Raw genomic sequence first — 17,903 nt, 5'->3', positions numbered from 1 at the left:
GCTGGAGATGGGATGCAAGGGCGCACATGTGGTTGTACAATCCAGAACATCGCGCGAACGAGGGGCGTCGAGGGGCTCGCAGGCGCTCGCAGCGGACAGTGCGGGTGGCGTAGGAGCGTGGAGATGCTGGTGCACGAGCGCGGTGCAATTTGCAGGTGGTGATGCCGTGTCTGGCAGTCTGGGTGTCTGCATGGTGAGCCGTGGCTCGGCGCCACCAGGACCCAGAATGCCCAGACGGGTGCGTTCGACGGCGAGGAGAATGTAGAGGATGGAATGCTTCAATCTTGTCCTGGCAAAAAAAAAAAAAAAAAAAGGCTCACCTGACCGGCAATGAGGGCAACCACGTCCCACAACGTTCTCGCCCTTCAGGTCGCTCGAGGCTTCAGAATCAGAAGTTCAGACGCCCTTTGTGTTCGTCTCAGCGTCCAAATCCAATCCACATGGCCAACGCTGATCCAGTCAAGGGCCCGGCTGGTTGGCACCCAAGGCAAAACCGATATCTGTACCTGTAAAGGCCAAAGGATGATGAAGGGTTGCAAGGGACGAGTTCAGCTTAAAATATGGATGAGGTATCAAGACGAGGTTGAAATAGACTCGGCGCGTCACAGCTGGGGGGCAAGGGAGGCCAGGCAATGCCATTCATGTCATCAGACTCCAACAGATCAACTCATACGCCATGCTACGCTACCGACATAAACAATAGTACTATCCCGGTATGCACCACCTTGGCCAAACTAACGGTCAAGAGTCTAGAGAGGCAACGCCAAACGAACCAGACATTTGACGTGGTGGAGCAAGTGCCCGTGTTTGTTTCATGGCGTGGACAAGGAACAATCAGCAACAAGGGCTCGAACTAAACACCGCTACGTCGTATGGAGCCGTACCCAAATAATCTGGTGTGTTCGAACCGACCCGTTCAGCTGATGGATTGACAATATCGAAGTCGACCTTGGACACCAGTTGACGGTCAGGCGGGCAGAGACCCCTACGCACAGCACTCGGGGTTAACGGCCATTCCTTCCCCCGCCATCCATCTCGAGGCCTCTGGGGAAGGAGCGATACACACAATGCACAACACGCACGAGTCGCCTCGACACCTCCACTGCTCAGTGCTCTTTGAGGGTGCAAATATTTACACAGAGACATGCTTGATTGAAACTTTGAATCATCGCTACTACTGTTGCTACCTGCTGGGTCTTCCCTCTCCATGACCGTGATGACAGCCATGTGCGCTTCCACGCACCAATGCTGGAGCTGCGAGTTGGGTAAACCTGAAGCCTTCAGTATGCACAATGACGATGTCCTCCCCATCTCGCAAGACTGGAACCGGCAATTCAATGATTGCCTAGGTAGCTGACCATAGCTGCTTGCAGGGATTAGCTTGTGCTGACTTGTGGAAGGAAGAGATCGTCGTTCCTACGGCTGCTGCGGCTCCCCGCCATGGGCTGTCAAGCCGTTTAGGAACTTCTATGTACGGAGTAACAAACATGTGCAAATACGGAGTACTCCGTACTACTACTGAAACCAGACCCCTTCTCGACACTGCTACAAGATTTGCGGGGTGGTGACCAAAGAGGCTGCCGCCTCAGTTCCACGGCATGGGGGCTCGACGGAGATCGGACAGGACGTTGACATCCTGTGATTGACTGGTGCGGCAGCCTATCAATAATAATGACGAGGTTGTACGAAGCACCATGGTTCGACTCTATGCTAGTGAGGCTAATAACCATCTAGGGACATACTGTACGATAACGACCATGTCAATGCCGCCAAGACGACAATTTGCGGTCAACCATCCGTTGAGACGACCCCTACTCCAGTCAGGCCAATTATGACCTCATCGCTAAAGACATCTGGACTCGTGTCGCTTAGAAAGCTCCGTCCCAACTCTAAAGCCGTTGGAGTCCACCCGTGAGCCCCTAAAGTTGGAGTGCATGGCTTGCGAATTGATCCAACTTGACCTCGTAAACCGCCAAGCTTGTAACCCTTCACCCGCGTCACCAGCCACCAGCAGGCGCCTTGTCCATCATCCGCCCACGTTGGCAACCATCAAAGATTCAACACCACACCCACGAGCATACACTTGACTCGACCAAGCTCGAGGCCATTCCGCCATGCCCCCCATCATCATCAGCAGCAACATCGCGCCCCGTACAATTCGGCTTGGCACCAAGGCTGCGGCGGCTAATCTGGCGGTGCGCGAGACCTCCGTCACGCGGCCTCATTATTACCCACTGCATGCAGCTGCGTCTTTGAGAGCCTTCCAGTCCACGACCCCTGCTCGTCAGCCCAAGAACCAAGTCTACAATCCGTACGTTCATCCCCATGCCCAAAAACAACGGATCTACCGCCAAGCCTTTGATATCGGACCAGCTTGAGGTCAAACGGCATTGTATTGCCCGCACCTCAGTCCGACATCTGCATGCACCAAACATACGGAATTACGGTTGACTAACAAGAAGCATTTATCCAAACGCAAAACAGTATCCGCAACCCCGATACCTTCAACACATACCTCTCCCTATCCTCCTCATCCCGCATACCCCTCCTGACCCTCTGGACAGCATCATGGTGTCCAACATGCCGTACTGTCCTTCCCCTGATCCAATCCCTAGTCGAGTCCGGCACAGGCGAGTCAGAAGGTGGCGTGGCCTTTGCACCTGTCGAATTCGATGCCCCTGACATTATGTCGTCCTCGTCTTACACGGAGAACCTGGCCATGACTTATATGATCACCTCTATCCCCACTCTGCTGAGCTTCGACGCCGGCGAGGCCCAGACAGCCACAAAGGTCACGGATGGGCGTAAACTCGCAGATCGGCAATTCTTGATTGAATGGATTCAGCACGAGGCACGCCGGCATGGAGGTCGTGGGGGTGGAGGAGACGGGGGTCCGGGGTCATCTGTATTTGGCGGCTTATTCGGCAGTAAGAAATGAGGACGCCACGGAGCACATGTGTTCCTTGATACCGACGACGCCTCGTCAGCGCCGCTTTCATCACCACGTGTTTTGTACTATCACTATTCCATGTTTCATAGAAAACAACTGATCTGTACCTGGACATAGCCACTTCACTGATCATTCTGAAGATGCCAAGGTCTTGATATCTGAACACAATTTACACCAAAACTTCAGCACTTATAATGTAGGTGTCCAGAGTGTGATTATGTCTCTACATTATGATGCCCGACCTTTGGATGAAATATTCCGACACCACAAAAGCGCCAGCTGAAGAAAGCTCATCAAAGATGTGTCAATGCATTGACATCCCTCCTCCATCCTTCATCTACGTAACTCCGCCGCCGAGCCTCCCAAATCTATTTTACCATCACAGAACCCAAGATTGTACATGTCGCATACTTTGACTGAGCCGGGAAAAGAAAAATTGAACCCCGCAACAGTATATTAGAAAAGTAGCACTATGAAACCGGCTGCAAAATCATGCCATGGCGTCATATCAAAGAAGCATAGCCATCGTTATCATTTGCACTGTCATCACGCCATATTATACCCTCCAGCAAGGCCTCAACAGCATCAAAACACCAGCCGCCACCTGCTCAACCTTTTGGTAGAATATATTTCCCACCTACTGATACATTACCTACTTCATACAAGCATCATATCTCGTAATCGATGCCAGCCACACCTCCTATCTCCCGGCAAAAGAACACGCCTTCTGGTGCATCTAATGTTCGTTTCCTTTTCGGAGAGAAATACAACGCCAAAACTCCAGTATGAAAAGAATCCCAGTTCTCCCTTCATGAGAATTTTTCCTGGCCGATTACAACTCAGCATTGGCCATCTTTTCACATTACCGTACATTCCCCATCTTGTCGTTCCTTCTCAATTCTACTGCGTGAAAGTCGTTCCCGAGGTCTAACAGGTCCGCCCTTGCCTGCACGTTTGAGGTCTTCAAGACGATCTCTTGCTTTGGGGAAGTCTTGCGCTAATAACGTAGAACGTCAGTATCACCGAAGGGGTAGCTTGGTGGTAAACCGTGTAAAAATGTCTGAAGACAACTTACCAGCAGCTCTCCAATACCACCGTTTTGCATCTTCCAAGTTGGCAGGGACGCCAATCCCAACTTCTGTGAAGTATCCCATCGCGTATTCAGCCTTTGCCAAGCCGGCCACAGCCGCTTTTCTTGCCCAGAGGTATGCCTCTGTATCGCTCTGGTTCAGAACTCCCGGGCTTCCCGTCAGGTACCATCCACTAAGCGCTAGCTCCGACTGATGTTCTTCCTGTTGAGCTGCCTGCGAATACCAATAGATAGATTGCCTCGAGTCAATTGGGCAGCCAAGAGCGCCGTGTTCAAATGCACAGCCAAGCCGATACTGTGAGTACTTGTAGCCTAAATCTGCAGCCTGCTGAAACAGGCTCAGGGCGTAGCCTTCATCTCGGATAATCGCGTCATTAGGTTGCGCCGATTCGTAAAGCAGGCCGAGCTCATGGAGCGCATGCGGATTCTCTGCATCCGCCCTCTCTGCAGCACGCTTCAACCAGCCTACAGCCTCGCGTGGATTTCTAGGCTGACCCAACAGTCCCTTGAGGAGAATCATACCTACCTTGTACATGGCTGGGGGGTCGCCGAGCGTAGCTGCGCGCTTGTACCACTGCATCGCTTTGAGGGGGTCTTTGCGCGTGCCACCACCATCTTCATGACCAATCTCACAACACACTGCGGTTCGATACGCAGCAGCAGCATGTCCTACTTTGGCCGCTGACTGATACAGAGTAAAGGCTTCTTTGTTATCCGGCTCGTGGCCAAACAGACCCTTTCCGAGGCTATCAGCCAAAACAAACATGGCCTCTGAGTTTTGTGCGTTGGAAAGCTTTTTGAGAACCTTGTGCGAATCCATGAGGTATCTCTCACGGGCCTTCATCCGCTGCTTAGGGTCAGGCAGCTTGGGAGCCAGCACATCGGCAGCTTGAATGAGGCGCTTTGCTAGACGCAGAGCTGATTCCTGGTCATTGGCGTTCACCTTAATAACCATTCGCAGACGTTCGAGCTCCTGCGGCGTCACTGGCTCCTGAAACTGGCCTGCTTCCACAGAAGCGGGATATCCACCTCCAACATGCCCGGTCTGTTGTTGCTGTTGCTGAGGCGGCAGGGATTGGTTGTATTGTTGGGACGGTTGCTGCTGCTGCTGCTGTACAACGCCGTAGTTTCGAACAGGGGGAGGCCGGTTATTCATATTCACCACGGAATTAGCCATCAACCCTGGACGAACCGGCGTAGGATGTGAAGGAAGGGTATCGACATTCGTTTGCGTCGACGACGTTGCGCCATGCCTGACCATCCCCATGGCACCCCCGCCTCTCACATCTTGAATGGGACCCGGAGGTGCACTGGGTCCTCGCGGAGGCAACTGATCGAAACCAGCGGGCGGTGCACCATATCCCTGGCCGAATCCCGGCTGGTAAGGCTTCACTTGTGGCATAGGGGGCACGGAAGGTATATCACCAGCCATCTCAAAGACCGCAGCTTGTGGTTCGTGAAAATTGGCCTCGGACTTGGCGTGATGAAGTCTCGGCATACCATGCGCACCGGGCTGCGTCTGCTCCGTTGCGGGACGCATCGACTGGTCGAAGGATCCACGGCCTGGGTCGGCAGGTGCAGACTGGAAATCGGGATAACTAGACCTGGCCGGCTGAGCTCCGTACTGATTCCGCGGATCGGAATCGTTGACCCCGGGACCGTCGTAATATGAGTCGTACAAATCGTCAACCGACGATGACGGACCCGGGTGAGGAGCCTGTCCCGTTGGTGCTGCAGCGCTGCCGTATGCCCCTCGGTCGTCATTGTATGCTCCACCACCATAAGGGTCCGCAGACGGTGTCTGACGATCTGCTGGGTAAATCCTTTGTGGGGGAGGGCGATGGCCGCTGGCTGTTGCAGGTCTTGCTGGCACGCTTCCTGCTCCGGAGACTCCATTGAAAGGTGCTGTACCTACTCGTCGCGGTGGAGGCATATTTTGTGAGGAACCAAAATCGTTGACTGGCATCGTCATACTCCTTGCTGGAGGACCGAACCCGTTCCCTACGGGTCGCTGCGGCCCACCGCCGTACGCACCATCATAATGGCCAAAATTACCACCAGCCTGTCCGGCAGGCAGGCCTTGTTGCGGACCCCCATAGCCCTGATCTGGACTTCGTGCTGTTTCATAGCTCGATCTCCCATCGGCCCTTGACTGTTGTCCATGCAAGTCCATAGCTGACATTTGGCCAGCCAGCTGTCGTTCCTGGTCATAGCCATTATATCCGGCCGCTGGATGATTCGGAGGGGGTCTTCGGCCTGTATAAAAGGCAAGGGGAAAGTGGAAGCGTCAGTACAGATATTTTCAGACGCGCAGGAGCTTCCTAGCCGTGCAAAAGCTTACCGCCATAATCTCCTTGGGGATATTGACCAGGTCGCGCTCCAGGAGGACCACCTCGTGGTGGCATGCCACGACTAGGTCCTGGTCCCATGCCTCTACCCTGCGAATATGGACCTCCCCGGGTTCCGTCAGCAGTTCCCGGACGAGGTATAGAGCCACCTTCTTTTGCATACGGAGGCATTGGGCCTCCTCTTCCCGGGCCAGGCACATAATTGCCTTGATATCGTTGAGCCCCATCGTCTCTGTGGCCTCCTCCCTGGCCATCGTAGGCATATCCATTTTGATAATCATTAAAAGCTTGCCGACCGCCGAATTGCTGCTGCGGGTGAGCTTCGCTGTATCCTCCCTGGGGTGCAGGACGGCGCGCCGCTGGACCAGCATACGGTCGCTGACCTCCACCTCCACCATAGCCTCCCTGGTAGGCCATGTCGATTGTTGCGTGTCAGGGTCCTGAATTCCGATGAAGGGTGGCGATGCGAACGGGGCGCTTTCTCGTTCGACGTCGAAGACTAGGAGTTTCTGTCTGCTTAAAAGGCTATATGTGATCGAGGAAGAAGACGACAAGATACTGCATATCCCATATCCGAGACGACAGGCCACACACACCGCGCACCCAAATACCAAGAGTCGCGAAGAGATACCGGGGCGCGGCAATCGATAAGGGGAGGCGCGGAATGAGGAGGAAGGGAAAAAAAAAAAACAGAAAAAGAAAAAAAAAAATTAATACGGACAAAAAAGAGCTGATGTTGGTCGTCCTCGGTTTCACAGCGACTGCTTAACAAGGCATCGGGAAGTGGTTTGTGTCAAAGGCAGCGGTCCGACGTCAATCTGGGGCGGGTGGTGTTTCGACTTGGGGCGCACGGAATCGACAGTTTCAACAGTGAACTCGCCCGTGTGTCTGCAGACACCAGACGCAACAGAGGTGACGGCGACCTCACGGTTGGATCGTGGAGCGATGAGCTGTGATTTGTCGTCGTGGGACTGAGAAATGTCTACTCGGTGCTTAAACAGGCGTGGGGGACAAGGAGCAAAGTAAGATGATGGAGGTGCTTAAGCCAGAGTGTAGTCGTTATGCCTTCAATGTTGTGGCAGGGGAAGTACCGGGCGTGTTGGACAAGCTAGAAGAAGAGGATAGTTGGGCAAGAGGGAGGAAGCGCGCAGCGTGTGGTTGCCATGAGGTATTGTTGTACTTGGTCAATTCTGCTCGGCCAAGGTGGAGGTCAAGATGTGGATGTCACAATGGAACACTTGAGCCAAGCCGAAGTGCATAGGTCCGGTGGGGATTGGGTTTGGACTGAATGCATGTATCACTGCTACAACCGACACGCGCTCGACGCTCAAGAGGGAAAGAGCGAGGATTGATGCGAGCTCCCCAAGCCAAGCTAGCTGCTGCCAAGGAGCCTGCCGGACTTGACGTTAGACACCAGGCGTTAAAGTTTGCGGCACAGAAGGAGCATCCGAGTGATCAACGATCAAGAAGTGGTGGTGGTTGATGGTTGGCGGCGCCAACGTTAGAAATGTCCACGCCGGTGAGGGGCGGGAAGCTGCAGGGGCTAAAAAAGGGGGGCAGGCATGCAACAGAAAGCATTGCGCACATGCGGAGTACAGAGGACTGGTAGTACATGTCTAAGTACTATGTACCGTCTGGCCTGGTGGTGGTTGCTGGCAGGTCCGACATTGCGCAGACGAGCCAAGTGACAATGTCAACTGGTTCGGATGCAATGCCAACGGCGTCAACCTCCGTCAAGTCCTGCCGCATGCCACCTGGATGGAGGAGACCAGCTGACCACGGCCGCTGTGGTGTCGCCTTGTCGCCTACGCCAGGTCATCTGGCCATGTGCTCAAAAGGACCGTTGACAACCAGTCCCTGCCCGTGCCGTCAATGCTGCTTCTAAAGTTAGAGCTGGTACCTGCAGCTGTGGGCAAGCGAATGCGGCATCCAGCCCGTCCTAAGCGTTCCAACTCTTCCAACCCTGCCCATCCATTGAATGTGGCATCGACCAATCTGACGGAGCATGCTCATTTGATGACAGGAAATTGGACAATATCCATCAGGTTAGACTGCGAGTTCCAAGCTTCATTCTTTCTCAACATGGATGCCACGGTGAGCATGGACTTATTGCTAGTATTATAGTAGTTTCCTGTCCAACGTCCAGACGAGAACGCCTACAATCCAATCAATACGCAGCTTGCCGCCCTCGACTCGCGCTTCTTCCTTGATACCGAAGCGTGGTTCTGGATTCGCTGTCGACTGTTCATCTCAAGACGAGGCTTAGTACGGAGTAGGGAGTACAGAGTAATACTACATAACGCCATTTAATGGCCCAGATCCCTACCCCTACCCGGTGAACCGCCGGCGCTGATTGGAGCAGGACAACGACCGCCAGAATAAAATGTCGTGGCTGAGTCTCACAAGCATGAACCAATGGCGAGGCATCTCCAGCAATGTCCAGCAATGGTCACAGACTCTGCCCATGCCCGACGTTACCGTTGTGTTTTGCAAGTTTCATTCGCTGCTGTATCAAAATGCCAGCATCTGGCCAGCATGATTGGCCATGGCCATTTATCCGCCAACGTTGCGCACTCCTGTAACAAAACGGTTCGGATCATACTGGCCCGTCAAACAAAATAACTGTCGTCCATGCAGTAGCGTAAATAGGTAGCCGCCGGCGTCTCTTCCATCTGATGCCTGGTACTAGTATATATCTGCCATTCCATGATGTGCGGTGTGACATGCTTGACGCCGCAACTTGACTGTGAGAGAACCTAGCCACATGTATAGAAGTAACCACACCCTTCACTGTGTATACGATGCAGTTAATTTGCGGTGTCACGATAGAATTTGATAACGGTACTAAGGCAACTATGCGATTCATTCATAAAGTTGCCTTACCAAGGCGATGGCCCGATGACCGCTCACCATATCGAATCCAAACCATGTCAACTTGGAGCTTGACTCCTATCCAAAGACGATTGATCATAAACATGAGGACGACAAAAGACCCAGTCGAAGATCTAGCCAAAGCTCTCGTCGATCTTTGCGTGGATGACATGGGCCTATTAGCAAAGCAGCCCTCCCAGGTTTACGTTGACCCATGGAATGACAAAGAGGACAAGTTCAACCGTTTCTAGGTCGATTTTTCGACCTCCGGGTGAGCGAGTTGGAGGAGAAAGTTGGCATGAAAGCCCTGGAAAGGGCGATAGTCGAATGCAAATCGCCCAATTCATTGCTGCAATCCAACGCTGGGATACCGACTCGAAAGATAAGCCCCTCGTTGCTGGTGACTTTGCTGAATATATTTAAGTGAAGGTATGATTTGATACAGGAGAACACAAAAAAGGAGGTATACGCATTGCCATCTGTCGGATGCCGGACGTGATAAGATGAGTGAGGTCAAGGTCAAGGTCAAGGTCAAGGCATCGGGTAGTAAGAAGAGCTTATCTAAACATTTATGCGTCCAGTTCATGCGGGTAGAAGCTCGCCAATTCCGTCGCCCATTGCTACGCAAAGTATCAAGACAGGATGAGGTGGAGAATTGGTTAATTTAATGTTGATTACGGAGTAATTGATGATGGATAATGCGTTGCAGCCCAGTCAAGATTACCATCCATGCATTAACCTACCAGGGGACCTTGGTCTCGGAGTATTTTGTAGTGTTAAACGACTCACACAATATTGATATGTCCTCGCCTTGAGACTGGTCAAGACTGCACCTAGGTTCTTGAAAGGACAAAATTTCAGCTACACTCATGTATACATAACCATCTCTAGCGCGGCATGCGAAGTCTGTCCCAAGCGAACGCCTTGCCATGCCAGTCATTACTCCCAGAAGGCTGATTTGGCCCAACACCTGGGCAGTAGACGTTTTTAATAGAAGCGATAGCAAACGTCCAACGACGTCCGCGCACGCTGGTCAAATATACACAGTCGCCTGGTAGCGGGTGCATGAATCGGGGTCCAAGCCCGGAATCCATTCAACAGACACTCGGCTAGCTCAGCTCCGTCTCTGAGCTGGGTATCTCGCGCCTCTCATCTTTGGACGCATAAGTCAGTTCTCAGAACCCACTTCTCGCCCGACTTCACCTCCCGTCCTTCGTGCTGTTGAACGACGGTTAGTTGTTCGGTCTTGCCAGCAATTCCGTCGCGCATAGACGTACCAATAAACAGTCGTCGCCGTGCTTATGCAGCAGTAGAGTACCGGTTTCCAATGACACGGCGATTTCCTCCGAGGGAAGTTTCCGATCATTCGGGTAAAACACAGTCTCTCCGCCGACGCAGCCTTCGGCGGAGGACGTGAGATACAAAAGCAGAGTCCAGGTTGTACGTACAGGCGTGGGCGGTTCTGTGGCAAGAGTCAAGTTGTTGGAGTCGTCATCTGCAGCGCCCGCGTGAGCAAGAGGCGTTGCGAATATGCGGCAGGACACTTGGAAACACACCTACAGTGACAGTCGAAATACTGGCCCTTGGAATATCGGTAGACGCGTATGTTTGGATTCAGACCAACGGGCTGTCCGCCCCTGTGAATGAAAATGGACTCAGCATGTCGGCATGTCAACCTCGGCCGGTGCGCACATGAAACAAATTTACAAGTTTTTTTTTCGTTTTGAGTAACAAAGACGTACCAAAGGTTTCGAACGTCCTCATTTTCAGTCAGTGCCTCCTTCAGCCCCGTAGATTCCCAGAGTCTGTTCGCAAAGACGGCATCGTCGACCTGGAAGCGATCATTCACTCGAACGGCCTCCCCGCGCTTGGGCTTTCCGGGAGTCGTCTGCAGTGGCAGGGTTTTAAGAAACGTCACGTAGTCTCTGCAGAGAGATTTGGGGAAGAACGAGGCGATTGTGGCAATTTTTGACGTTGCGGGATGTAATTCAGGCGTCAGCTCGACGACGGGCAATGGCGGCTTGAATTGTGGCCAGTCCGGAAGGGTGACAGCTTTAGTTGGTGTTGAAGCTGTGGAATGTGCTTTTGACGGCTTCGCCGACCTTGGCTTGGGCATTGCAAGATTCTGGTGCGTGTACGGCAAGCCTTGGCGCAACGCAGCATGAGAAGAATATCTGACATCAAATGTCTTTTGTTGGTGGCGGGGCGTTGCCGTTTGGTGCGAAGTCGTCAAGTAGTACTTCATGACCCAGCGCACCAATCAGCTTCCTTCCAGTCAATCGTTCAACAGCTCAACCACATCATTGCTTCAACTCACTTTTTCAACTCGACCACACCGTCATTAATGTGCGGCACAACAAAACACCACTGCGAAGAAGCGTAACGCGACCGCCGCACCACAAGGACCCCTTCATTGGATCGTCCTCCCTCATTCAGCTCACCCCATCGGCCCCCAGATTGCGCCCAATGGCCTACGCTTCCACCGCCATGTCCCAACTACCGGGTTCATCGGACGCATCATCATCAAGGCAACACGCGTCGGCGCCGCTATCGCCGTCGGAGCGAAAACTGAAGCAGCTGGGTCTTCTTTTCGCCGGCGCCGGCTTCATGGCCGCCTCGGTTGCCGTGACGCGCAGGGCTGTGCTGCGGCGCCAACTCGAGAGCTACCCCAGGTTTTACTCGTCCAACCGGGCCTCGCTGCACATTGATCCGGGGGAGAGGTCGCTCATGGCCGTACAAGCGTTGGGGCTGGCCACGCTCAATGTTACCAGTTTCGGAATCATGATGACAGGCGGGCTTGCGTATTCCTTTGATCTGTGCAACATTGGAGAATTGAGAGAGCGGACGCAGGCCGCGCTTCGAAGACCGGGCAACTTCTCGCCAGAGGACGAAAAGGAGATGGAGAAAATGATGGGCTCGATTCTGGAAAAGCTGGGGATGCAGAAGCCCGAAGAGGCGCACAAAGCAGAGTCAGAGGATAAAAAGACGGAATCCAAGAAGTAGACCGTGCCACCCTTTACCTTTCGCATCCGCATTTCTTACACCTCGCAACCTTCTCATACAAGTGGGAGTGTGAAATCTCATATAGACACAAATTTGTCACTCTACAACCGCCTGATGTTCTATCTGTGAGTGTGTTGGACATTGCGCACATCACCACATGAACAGCATCAACATGAAGCAATTCAATGCGTCCACGCATCAACCCCCTGAGATATGAAACTTGTACTTATATGTATATTAGATATTTCATGATATAGCCCCAGCCTCCGATTTACCAACGTGCTCTGCATCGAGGTATCCCAGGATACGCTTCACTCCTAAATATAGTTATTATCACGTCCTGACGTTTTGCAAAGCACACACCTCATACTCGAATGCAAATGCCAATCTGGCAATCAATTGCGCCATCACAGGGACACCGACCCATGTACACTCCGTTAACAGGGCCCGTCGCTAACGCAGCATATAAGAACCCGTTTGGTACCAAGATAACGCCGCATCTGCCAAGTATTGCAACTCACCGCATCGCTCATCCAGTTGCGCCAGAGGCTGGCAGCTCCTGCTCCCATCTCTATCGACGCAGCATTCTTCCGAACCACACTGGTTTCCTACACGCAGTTAGTCCCTCCTAACGGCCGCGGCGTAGCCACAAGGGAATCGCCGCACCAGGTCCACACACGTCGGCGGCTACGAGCCATGCAAAAGCAGCAACGAGCCCAAGCGCAACTCTCATCGCGGCGTTGGAAGAGGGTGTGAGTATCAGTCGTATTCGATCAAAGCGTGGAATGTGTTTGGAGAGTAGGAAGAAAAAGCCGGCGTGCAAGGCAACAGGCTCGTGTCTACTGTCCGTACGTCACGCACTTCGCAGCACAGGGAGGAGACGCGATCCTCGGAAAACGGGAACTAAATGACGGCACTGCTGCGCAAACGCTCAGGAATTGAGAGACGTCTGTTCCCGGACATTATTGGTTGTTACGCCATTCGCGCAGCAGGCTTGTTTCATTGTCGGCAGGTGTCTCAACCAAATTTGTCTTGGATGAGTGTGAGCAAGCGGGAGCATCATCAGGACGGGGGAGAAAATAATGACAAGAAATAGTAGTAGTATTACAAAAGCTATTTTTATATTCCAATCATGTGTTGAACCGTTTCTATATGATTTCTCTGCAAAATGAGGTTTCCGCAGTGTGCTCCAGGATTCTATGTCCATGTAGATCAAATCGTTTGCCCCTTTGTGTATGTACATATTTGCAGGCAATTGATAAGTTACCCAGACGGAGACCATGTAATTCCCTCCCATGCGATGTAATGCCCTCGCTTTGGTACTGTCGTAGGAGACGCTTCCATAAATGTTAAAAAAGGCAAAAAATAACAGAGCTGCCTCCCAGTATTTCATCGCCAAAGGTTGATCAAACTTGGACAGCCATATCCAAGAATAGATGGTAATGTGTCGGACCAACGCTGATTACAATGCCAACGCTTCCTTTACCTTTCCGCTCTTCCTAAGTTCAAGCATTTCTTCCATGCCCTCAAGACTGTTTCTACGTCCCCAGTTCTTCGGTTGCCGCTTCAAGAATGCGCCAACGGCGCCAAGGTAGCCTTCATGCCTCAAGAAATAAGCTTGCTTCTCGCCCTTGCTCCAAAACTTCAGACCATAACTGAGAGTGTTCATTGTTTGTCGGTGGCCGCGGATGAATGAGCCGCCAAAGTAAATGTCCGATACATTGTGTATTTGCGACTGCAAATACGCAATCTGTCCAATGTTATTGGAGACGGCGTATAGTAGCGACCTCGAAATGTCGCTTTCTGTAAACCCCAACTCAATCGGACCAGCCTTTTCGTTTGGTTGGCCCTTGTGCGCGGCGGCCGCGGCTTCCGCCAAGCTCTTCTTGCGAAACACTTTGCCAAAGGATGATGCAATGGTGGTGCTCTTGAGCCCAATCTTGCCATAGTCGGTGCCATAGATGTCGCCGACAAGCATGTCAACATTGGCATTGTCGCCGTGACCGGCCTGTTCCAACATTTCGTCAAAGTTTTGAGCGCCCGTCAGTAATGACAGTAATCCCCATAACGTACCCCCGCCAAGCGAGGTGCCGCCAACTCGTTGGTAGGATCGAGGGCCATCGACTTTCAGAATGGAAACCCCAGACCCAATGTTGACCAAAAGATAAGGATATATCCTTTCCCTCGGAGTCACAAAGTGCATAGGATCGGTCTCGGAGTACGTAAAGACCTCCCGGGGAATCTCCGTGATGAAGAAATCGAGACCTGTTGCAGAACCAACTTGTTAGCCTTGGCGTAGCGACGAATACAGTACTGCGCGTTAGCTCCTCACCGATAATGAGACACTCCATTTCGTCCTCTCTCAGCACGTCAACGCCGAGGGCATCTCGAATCTTGTCGTAAAATTTGTATGCGCCACCGCCAGTGGCCATGACACACAGCTCTCCGGGCTTGGAGCCATTGAGGGCCAATTGGTTGTCACGCAGGTGCTTCATGAATTCGACACAATCGTCGATTCGATCAGTCTCGAAGATCTGAAAGTTGAGCCGGCCACCGGGTTCCATGGAATGCACCTCACGGGAGAAGTACACCAGCTTAATGAGCGACCCGCCAATCTATCCAGGGAAGGGTTTGGGTTAGCGCACAAGTCGTTCGGGTCACAGCCAGGTCCCCAATTCTCGCCGCGCCGCGCAATAGGGGGGGGAATACGCAGATACTGACATCGACTGCAATATGGCTGACCACAGCGGTGTGGTTTGGCAATCGGATATCGCTCGTCTCGTGATGCGTCGGGCTTCCGCGCCCATTGCCGTGGGAGCTGGTCGCGGTGCCCACCGCTGGGGTAGATGTATCCGGATCGACGATAAAGGCGCCTTGAACATTGATCTTGACGCTGCCCGGCCTGGTAATGGTGTTGTTGATCTCCTCCGTCGAAATCACAGTCCTAGACGCCTCTGCCTCGGTCACAGGCTGTCGCATTGTACCGGCGGCGGTACCACCACCGGCGGCGTCGCGATGCTCAACGGCGGGCGTCATATGGATGCGCAAAGACTTGCAGAGTCTGGGGCGTTGTGCTTGCTGTGGATGTCACAAGGCAAGTCAGTCGGCTTCAACGATGTGCTGTCATGCTCACGTTTGACTGGCGAAATATTGTTGAGAGCTCAGAACATGGTAGAGGCGCAGCTCCTGAGCCGTTGGTCCGTCCAGGTTGTGGCAGTTCAATCACTGATAAGAGAGGATGTGGAGGGGAAGTGGGAACCTGGCCGAGTGAATGCGCTTATCGATAAGGAACCGACCCGGTTGGCCGAGGTCTACGGGTCGTCGGTAACTTCCCCATACAGACGGACCAACCGACTCAAAATGTAGCATTTTGCTGCTCCATACTCCGTACATGGGACAAGCAACAAGCCATCAAGGGCGGCCCCATTTCAAACCAGAAAAGACTTTGGCTTCTATGTTATTGTTATTATTAATCTCTTCACATGCTTATTTTTTACAACCTACTTCCCACGAGATATCCTCCACCCCTTGGCCCTTAGAACAGGTGTCCTTGAGGAACAGCGACAAAAATAGCAGCCAAAACAACGCTCAAAAGAACAGATGCAAGAAGCGCTTGAACAAAAATGGTATCCTGGATCTGTCTCAATGCTGGTTCCTGGATCCAAACCTCGCGGTCAAAGACTTTGCGCACAACATTCCGGTTCTTGTACTTGACGACCCACGGCTCGTCTTCATAGCTGTTTTGAGTTCCAAACGAGTCAAAGCTACGCTTGTTCGGTTTCTCCCCATCATCTTGCATGAAAAGTTCCCAAGGTCGCACATGACGGTGGTGCATGCCATGCAAGACAACACACAGGCCCTTGTATGCAGCAACCAAAGTGCTGATGCCCAAAATCCACGGGATGGCGGCCACAGCACGGTAACCGCGGTTAAGCTTGCTAAGAGTAATCGGGACGGCAATGGCAAAGCCAGCAACTATAAGAAATACCCCCAGGAAGCGGGCGTACAAGACACGGGCGGGATTACCGTTGCAAATTGACCAACGGACAAAGTTGGGGTGTGCTTGTTGTCGCAGAGAAGAATCCACCGTCCCGAAAATGCCACGAAGGGCAGTAGGATGAGTTGTGTGCGATAGGGCTTGAACAGCAGCCTTCTGTTCCCAGGAGGCTAGATTGAGCTGTCGAGGAGCCCCATTCATGATGTATGTTGCGATGACCCGATTTATCTCCTCCCGAAACGGCTGGATGGTGACTGTCTAGTATTAGTATATTAGATTCCACGGGCATTTGGGACGTAATCTTGGTAGACCTACAAGGCAATCTGGCTCCTGCGGATTGGAAAGCATCAGCAGCTTGCGAGCTGTACGACCCAGAAATCGCAATTGGCATGGTACGTGATGCCGCATCAATCGAACCTTTATTACTACCGCCATTGGAGGATTGAGGAGGGCTGTTGAAAGGGTTGAGGGCATTCTCAGGCATCTCTGGGGCCTTCTTCTCAAAGTCTGTCCCCCGAAATATTGAAGCAGCTCCTGGGGGTGAGCATGTTTTCGTAGCGTGCTCCTTTCGAATTTTGGCAACCGCTTCGTCTTCCATGGTCTGTGTCCACGCCGGCGCAAGAGAGATATCGGGGGAATTTGCTTCGTGAAATCGCTTGACATAGTCCTTGTACCAAAGATAGAACTGAAGGTTCTCGGCAGAGTGCTCAACGTAGATCAGATAGTTCATAAAGTCGCGAATAGTCATGGGCTAACAATGAAAAGTGTCAGATCAAGGACTTTTTTTCGGCAGATGAATCTCGTTTCGCGAGGAAGCTTTACTGGGCAGGTTCCACCGTTCAAAACGTTATCAAAACTCAGCGATTCCGGTATACCAGCCGAGTGACCAGATCGACCTGACTTGACGGAACCATCAGTCTTCTCATCAGATAGTGACTCCCGGCTGCGTTGCAAGCTTTGCTGTTCCACATGCTGGGGACGGGTGTAAGTAAGCGAGAGGAAGCCCATCTTGAATAGCAAAGTCGGCACTGGAAACTGAAGAGCCGGCGCTCGGCATCAAGAATACATGAACTGACGATGGAGGGAAGTGGGCGAGAGATAGGAGCATCACTGGCAGCAGCAAGAGGTTGGGACTACGCGTTTTTATGTGCAGAACCAAGCGACCATTCAACGGTTATTTGGAAGGCGAGGCCTGTCTCGTTGGTTCTGGTATAACCCGAGAAGGCAAAGCGAAGTCCACGGGACTCAACCTCTGGTTCGTGGATATAAGTCCGACCAACGGGAAGGCATAGTGATGCAGGGATTGCTTAGAGGTAGCTAACAAATGCGTTAGCTCTCAAAGAGGAGCCTACTGTGCAATATTAGTCCCAAATATTGTTGCACTTGCAACCACCACGACCAACACTGAAGCTAATGGCCTCCCGGTTGGTGGTGATGGTGGAGTGGCGTGTGGAGTGATCCGCAGAAGCGGGATGTGGCACTTGCACAACAACCAAGCGGGTAGTTGGTTGGAAACAGATCTGAGATGGACAAGTACATTTCGTAAGTTGCATACTACTAGTACGTAACTAGAAGGATGTTCATGGTTGATGCCAAGCATGAAATGTTGGTCTGGGGATGTTGGGTCTCGTACATGGCCCAAAC

At 52.4% G+C, this 17,903-nt stretch overlaps 6 protein-coding genes across 6 annotated transcripts; 2 read left to right on the top strand and 4 right to left on the bottom strand.

Annotated features, from left to right (window-relative positions):
• Positions 1 to 2,114: 2,114 nt before the first annotated feature.
• MAA_03861 (Thioredoxin-like fold protein) lies at positions 2,115 to 2,938 on the top strand (the record flags this gene model as incomplete). The annotated part of the gene is made up of 2 exons (XM_007821859.1): positions 2,115 to 2,311; positions 2,485 to 2,938. 2 exons carry the CDS (start codon positions 2,115 to 2,117, stop codon positions 2,936 to 2,938), a joined length of 651 nt encoding a protein of 216 aa, XP_007820050.1.
• Positions 2,939 to 3,807: 869 nt separating this feature from the next.
• On the bottom strand, positions 3,808 to 6,805 carry MAA_03862 (chitin synthase activator; the record flags this gene model as incomplete). Its single annotated transcript, XM_007821860.1, has 3 exons — positions 3,808 to 3,947; positions 4,026 to 6,296; positions 6,382 to 6,805. The coding sequence occupies 3 exons, from the start codon at positions 6,803 to 6,805 to the stop codon at positions 3,808 to 3,810; spliced, it is 2,835 nt and encodes a 944-aa protein (XP_007820051.1).
• A 3,603-nt stretch (positions 6,806 to 10,408) lies between these two features.
• MAA_03863 (Prolyl 4-hydroxylase, alpha subunit) lies at positions 10,409 to 11,375 on the bottom strand (the record flags this gene model as incomplete). The annotated part of the gene is made up of 4 exons (XM_007821861.2): positions 10,409 to 10,477; positions 10,537 to 10,754; positions 10,820 to 10,896; positions 11,002 to 11,375. The coding sequence occupies 4 exons, from the start codon at positions 11,373 to 11,375 to the stop codon at positions 10,409 to 10,411; spliced, it is 738 nt and encodes a 245-aa protein (XP_007820052.2).
• A 350-nt stretch (positions 11,376 to 11,725) lies between these two features.
• MAA_03864 (uncharacterized protein) lies at positions 11,726 to 12,262 on the top strand (the record flags this gene model as incomplete). The annotated part of the gene is made up of 1 exon (XM_007821862.1): positions 11,726 to 12,262. The coding sequence occupies one exon, from the start codon at positions 11,726 to 11,728 to the stop codon at positions 12,260 to 12,262; it is 537 nt and encodes a 178-aa protein (XP_007820053.1).
• A 1,462-nt stretch (positions 12,263 to 13,724) lies between these two features.
• Positions 13,725 to 15,298, bottom strand: MAA_03865 (Type II pantothenate kinase; the record flags this gene model as incomplete). Its single annotated transcript, XM_007821863.1, has 3 exons — positions 13,725 to 14,527; positions 14,595 to 14,877; positions 14,984 to 15,298. 3 exons carry the CDS (start codon positions 15,296 to 15,298, stop codon positions 13,725 to 13,727), a joined length of 1,401 nt encoding a protein of 466 aa, XP_007820054.1.
• Positions 15,299 to 15,797: 499 nt separating this feature from the next.
• Positions 15,798 to 17,267, bottom strand: MAA_03866 (Regulator of G protein signaling superfamily; the record flags this gene model as incomplete). The annotated part of the gene is made up of 3 exons (XM_007821864.1): positions 15,798 to 16,513; positions 16,575 to 17,010; positions 17,082 to 17,267. 3 exons carry the CDS (start codon positions 17,265 to 17,267, stop codon positions 15,798 to 15,800), a joined length of 1,338 nt encoding a protein of 445 aa, XP_007820055.1.
• Between the last annotated feature and the right edge of the window lie 636 nt (positions 17,268 to 17,903).

This window comes from Metarhizium robertsii, assembly GCF_000187425.2.
Source record: "Metarhizium robertsii ARSEF 23 chromosome Unknown MAA_Scf_3, whole genome shotgun sequence".
Lineage (NCBI taxonomy): Eukaryota > Fungi > Ascomycota > Sordariomycetes > Hypocreales > Clavicipitaceae > Metarhizium > Metarhizium robertsii.
Note: the sequence above shows the minus strand (reverse complement) of the source record. Positions and strands in the feature narration are given on the sequence as shown.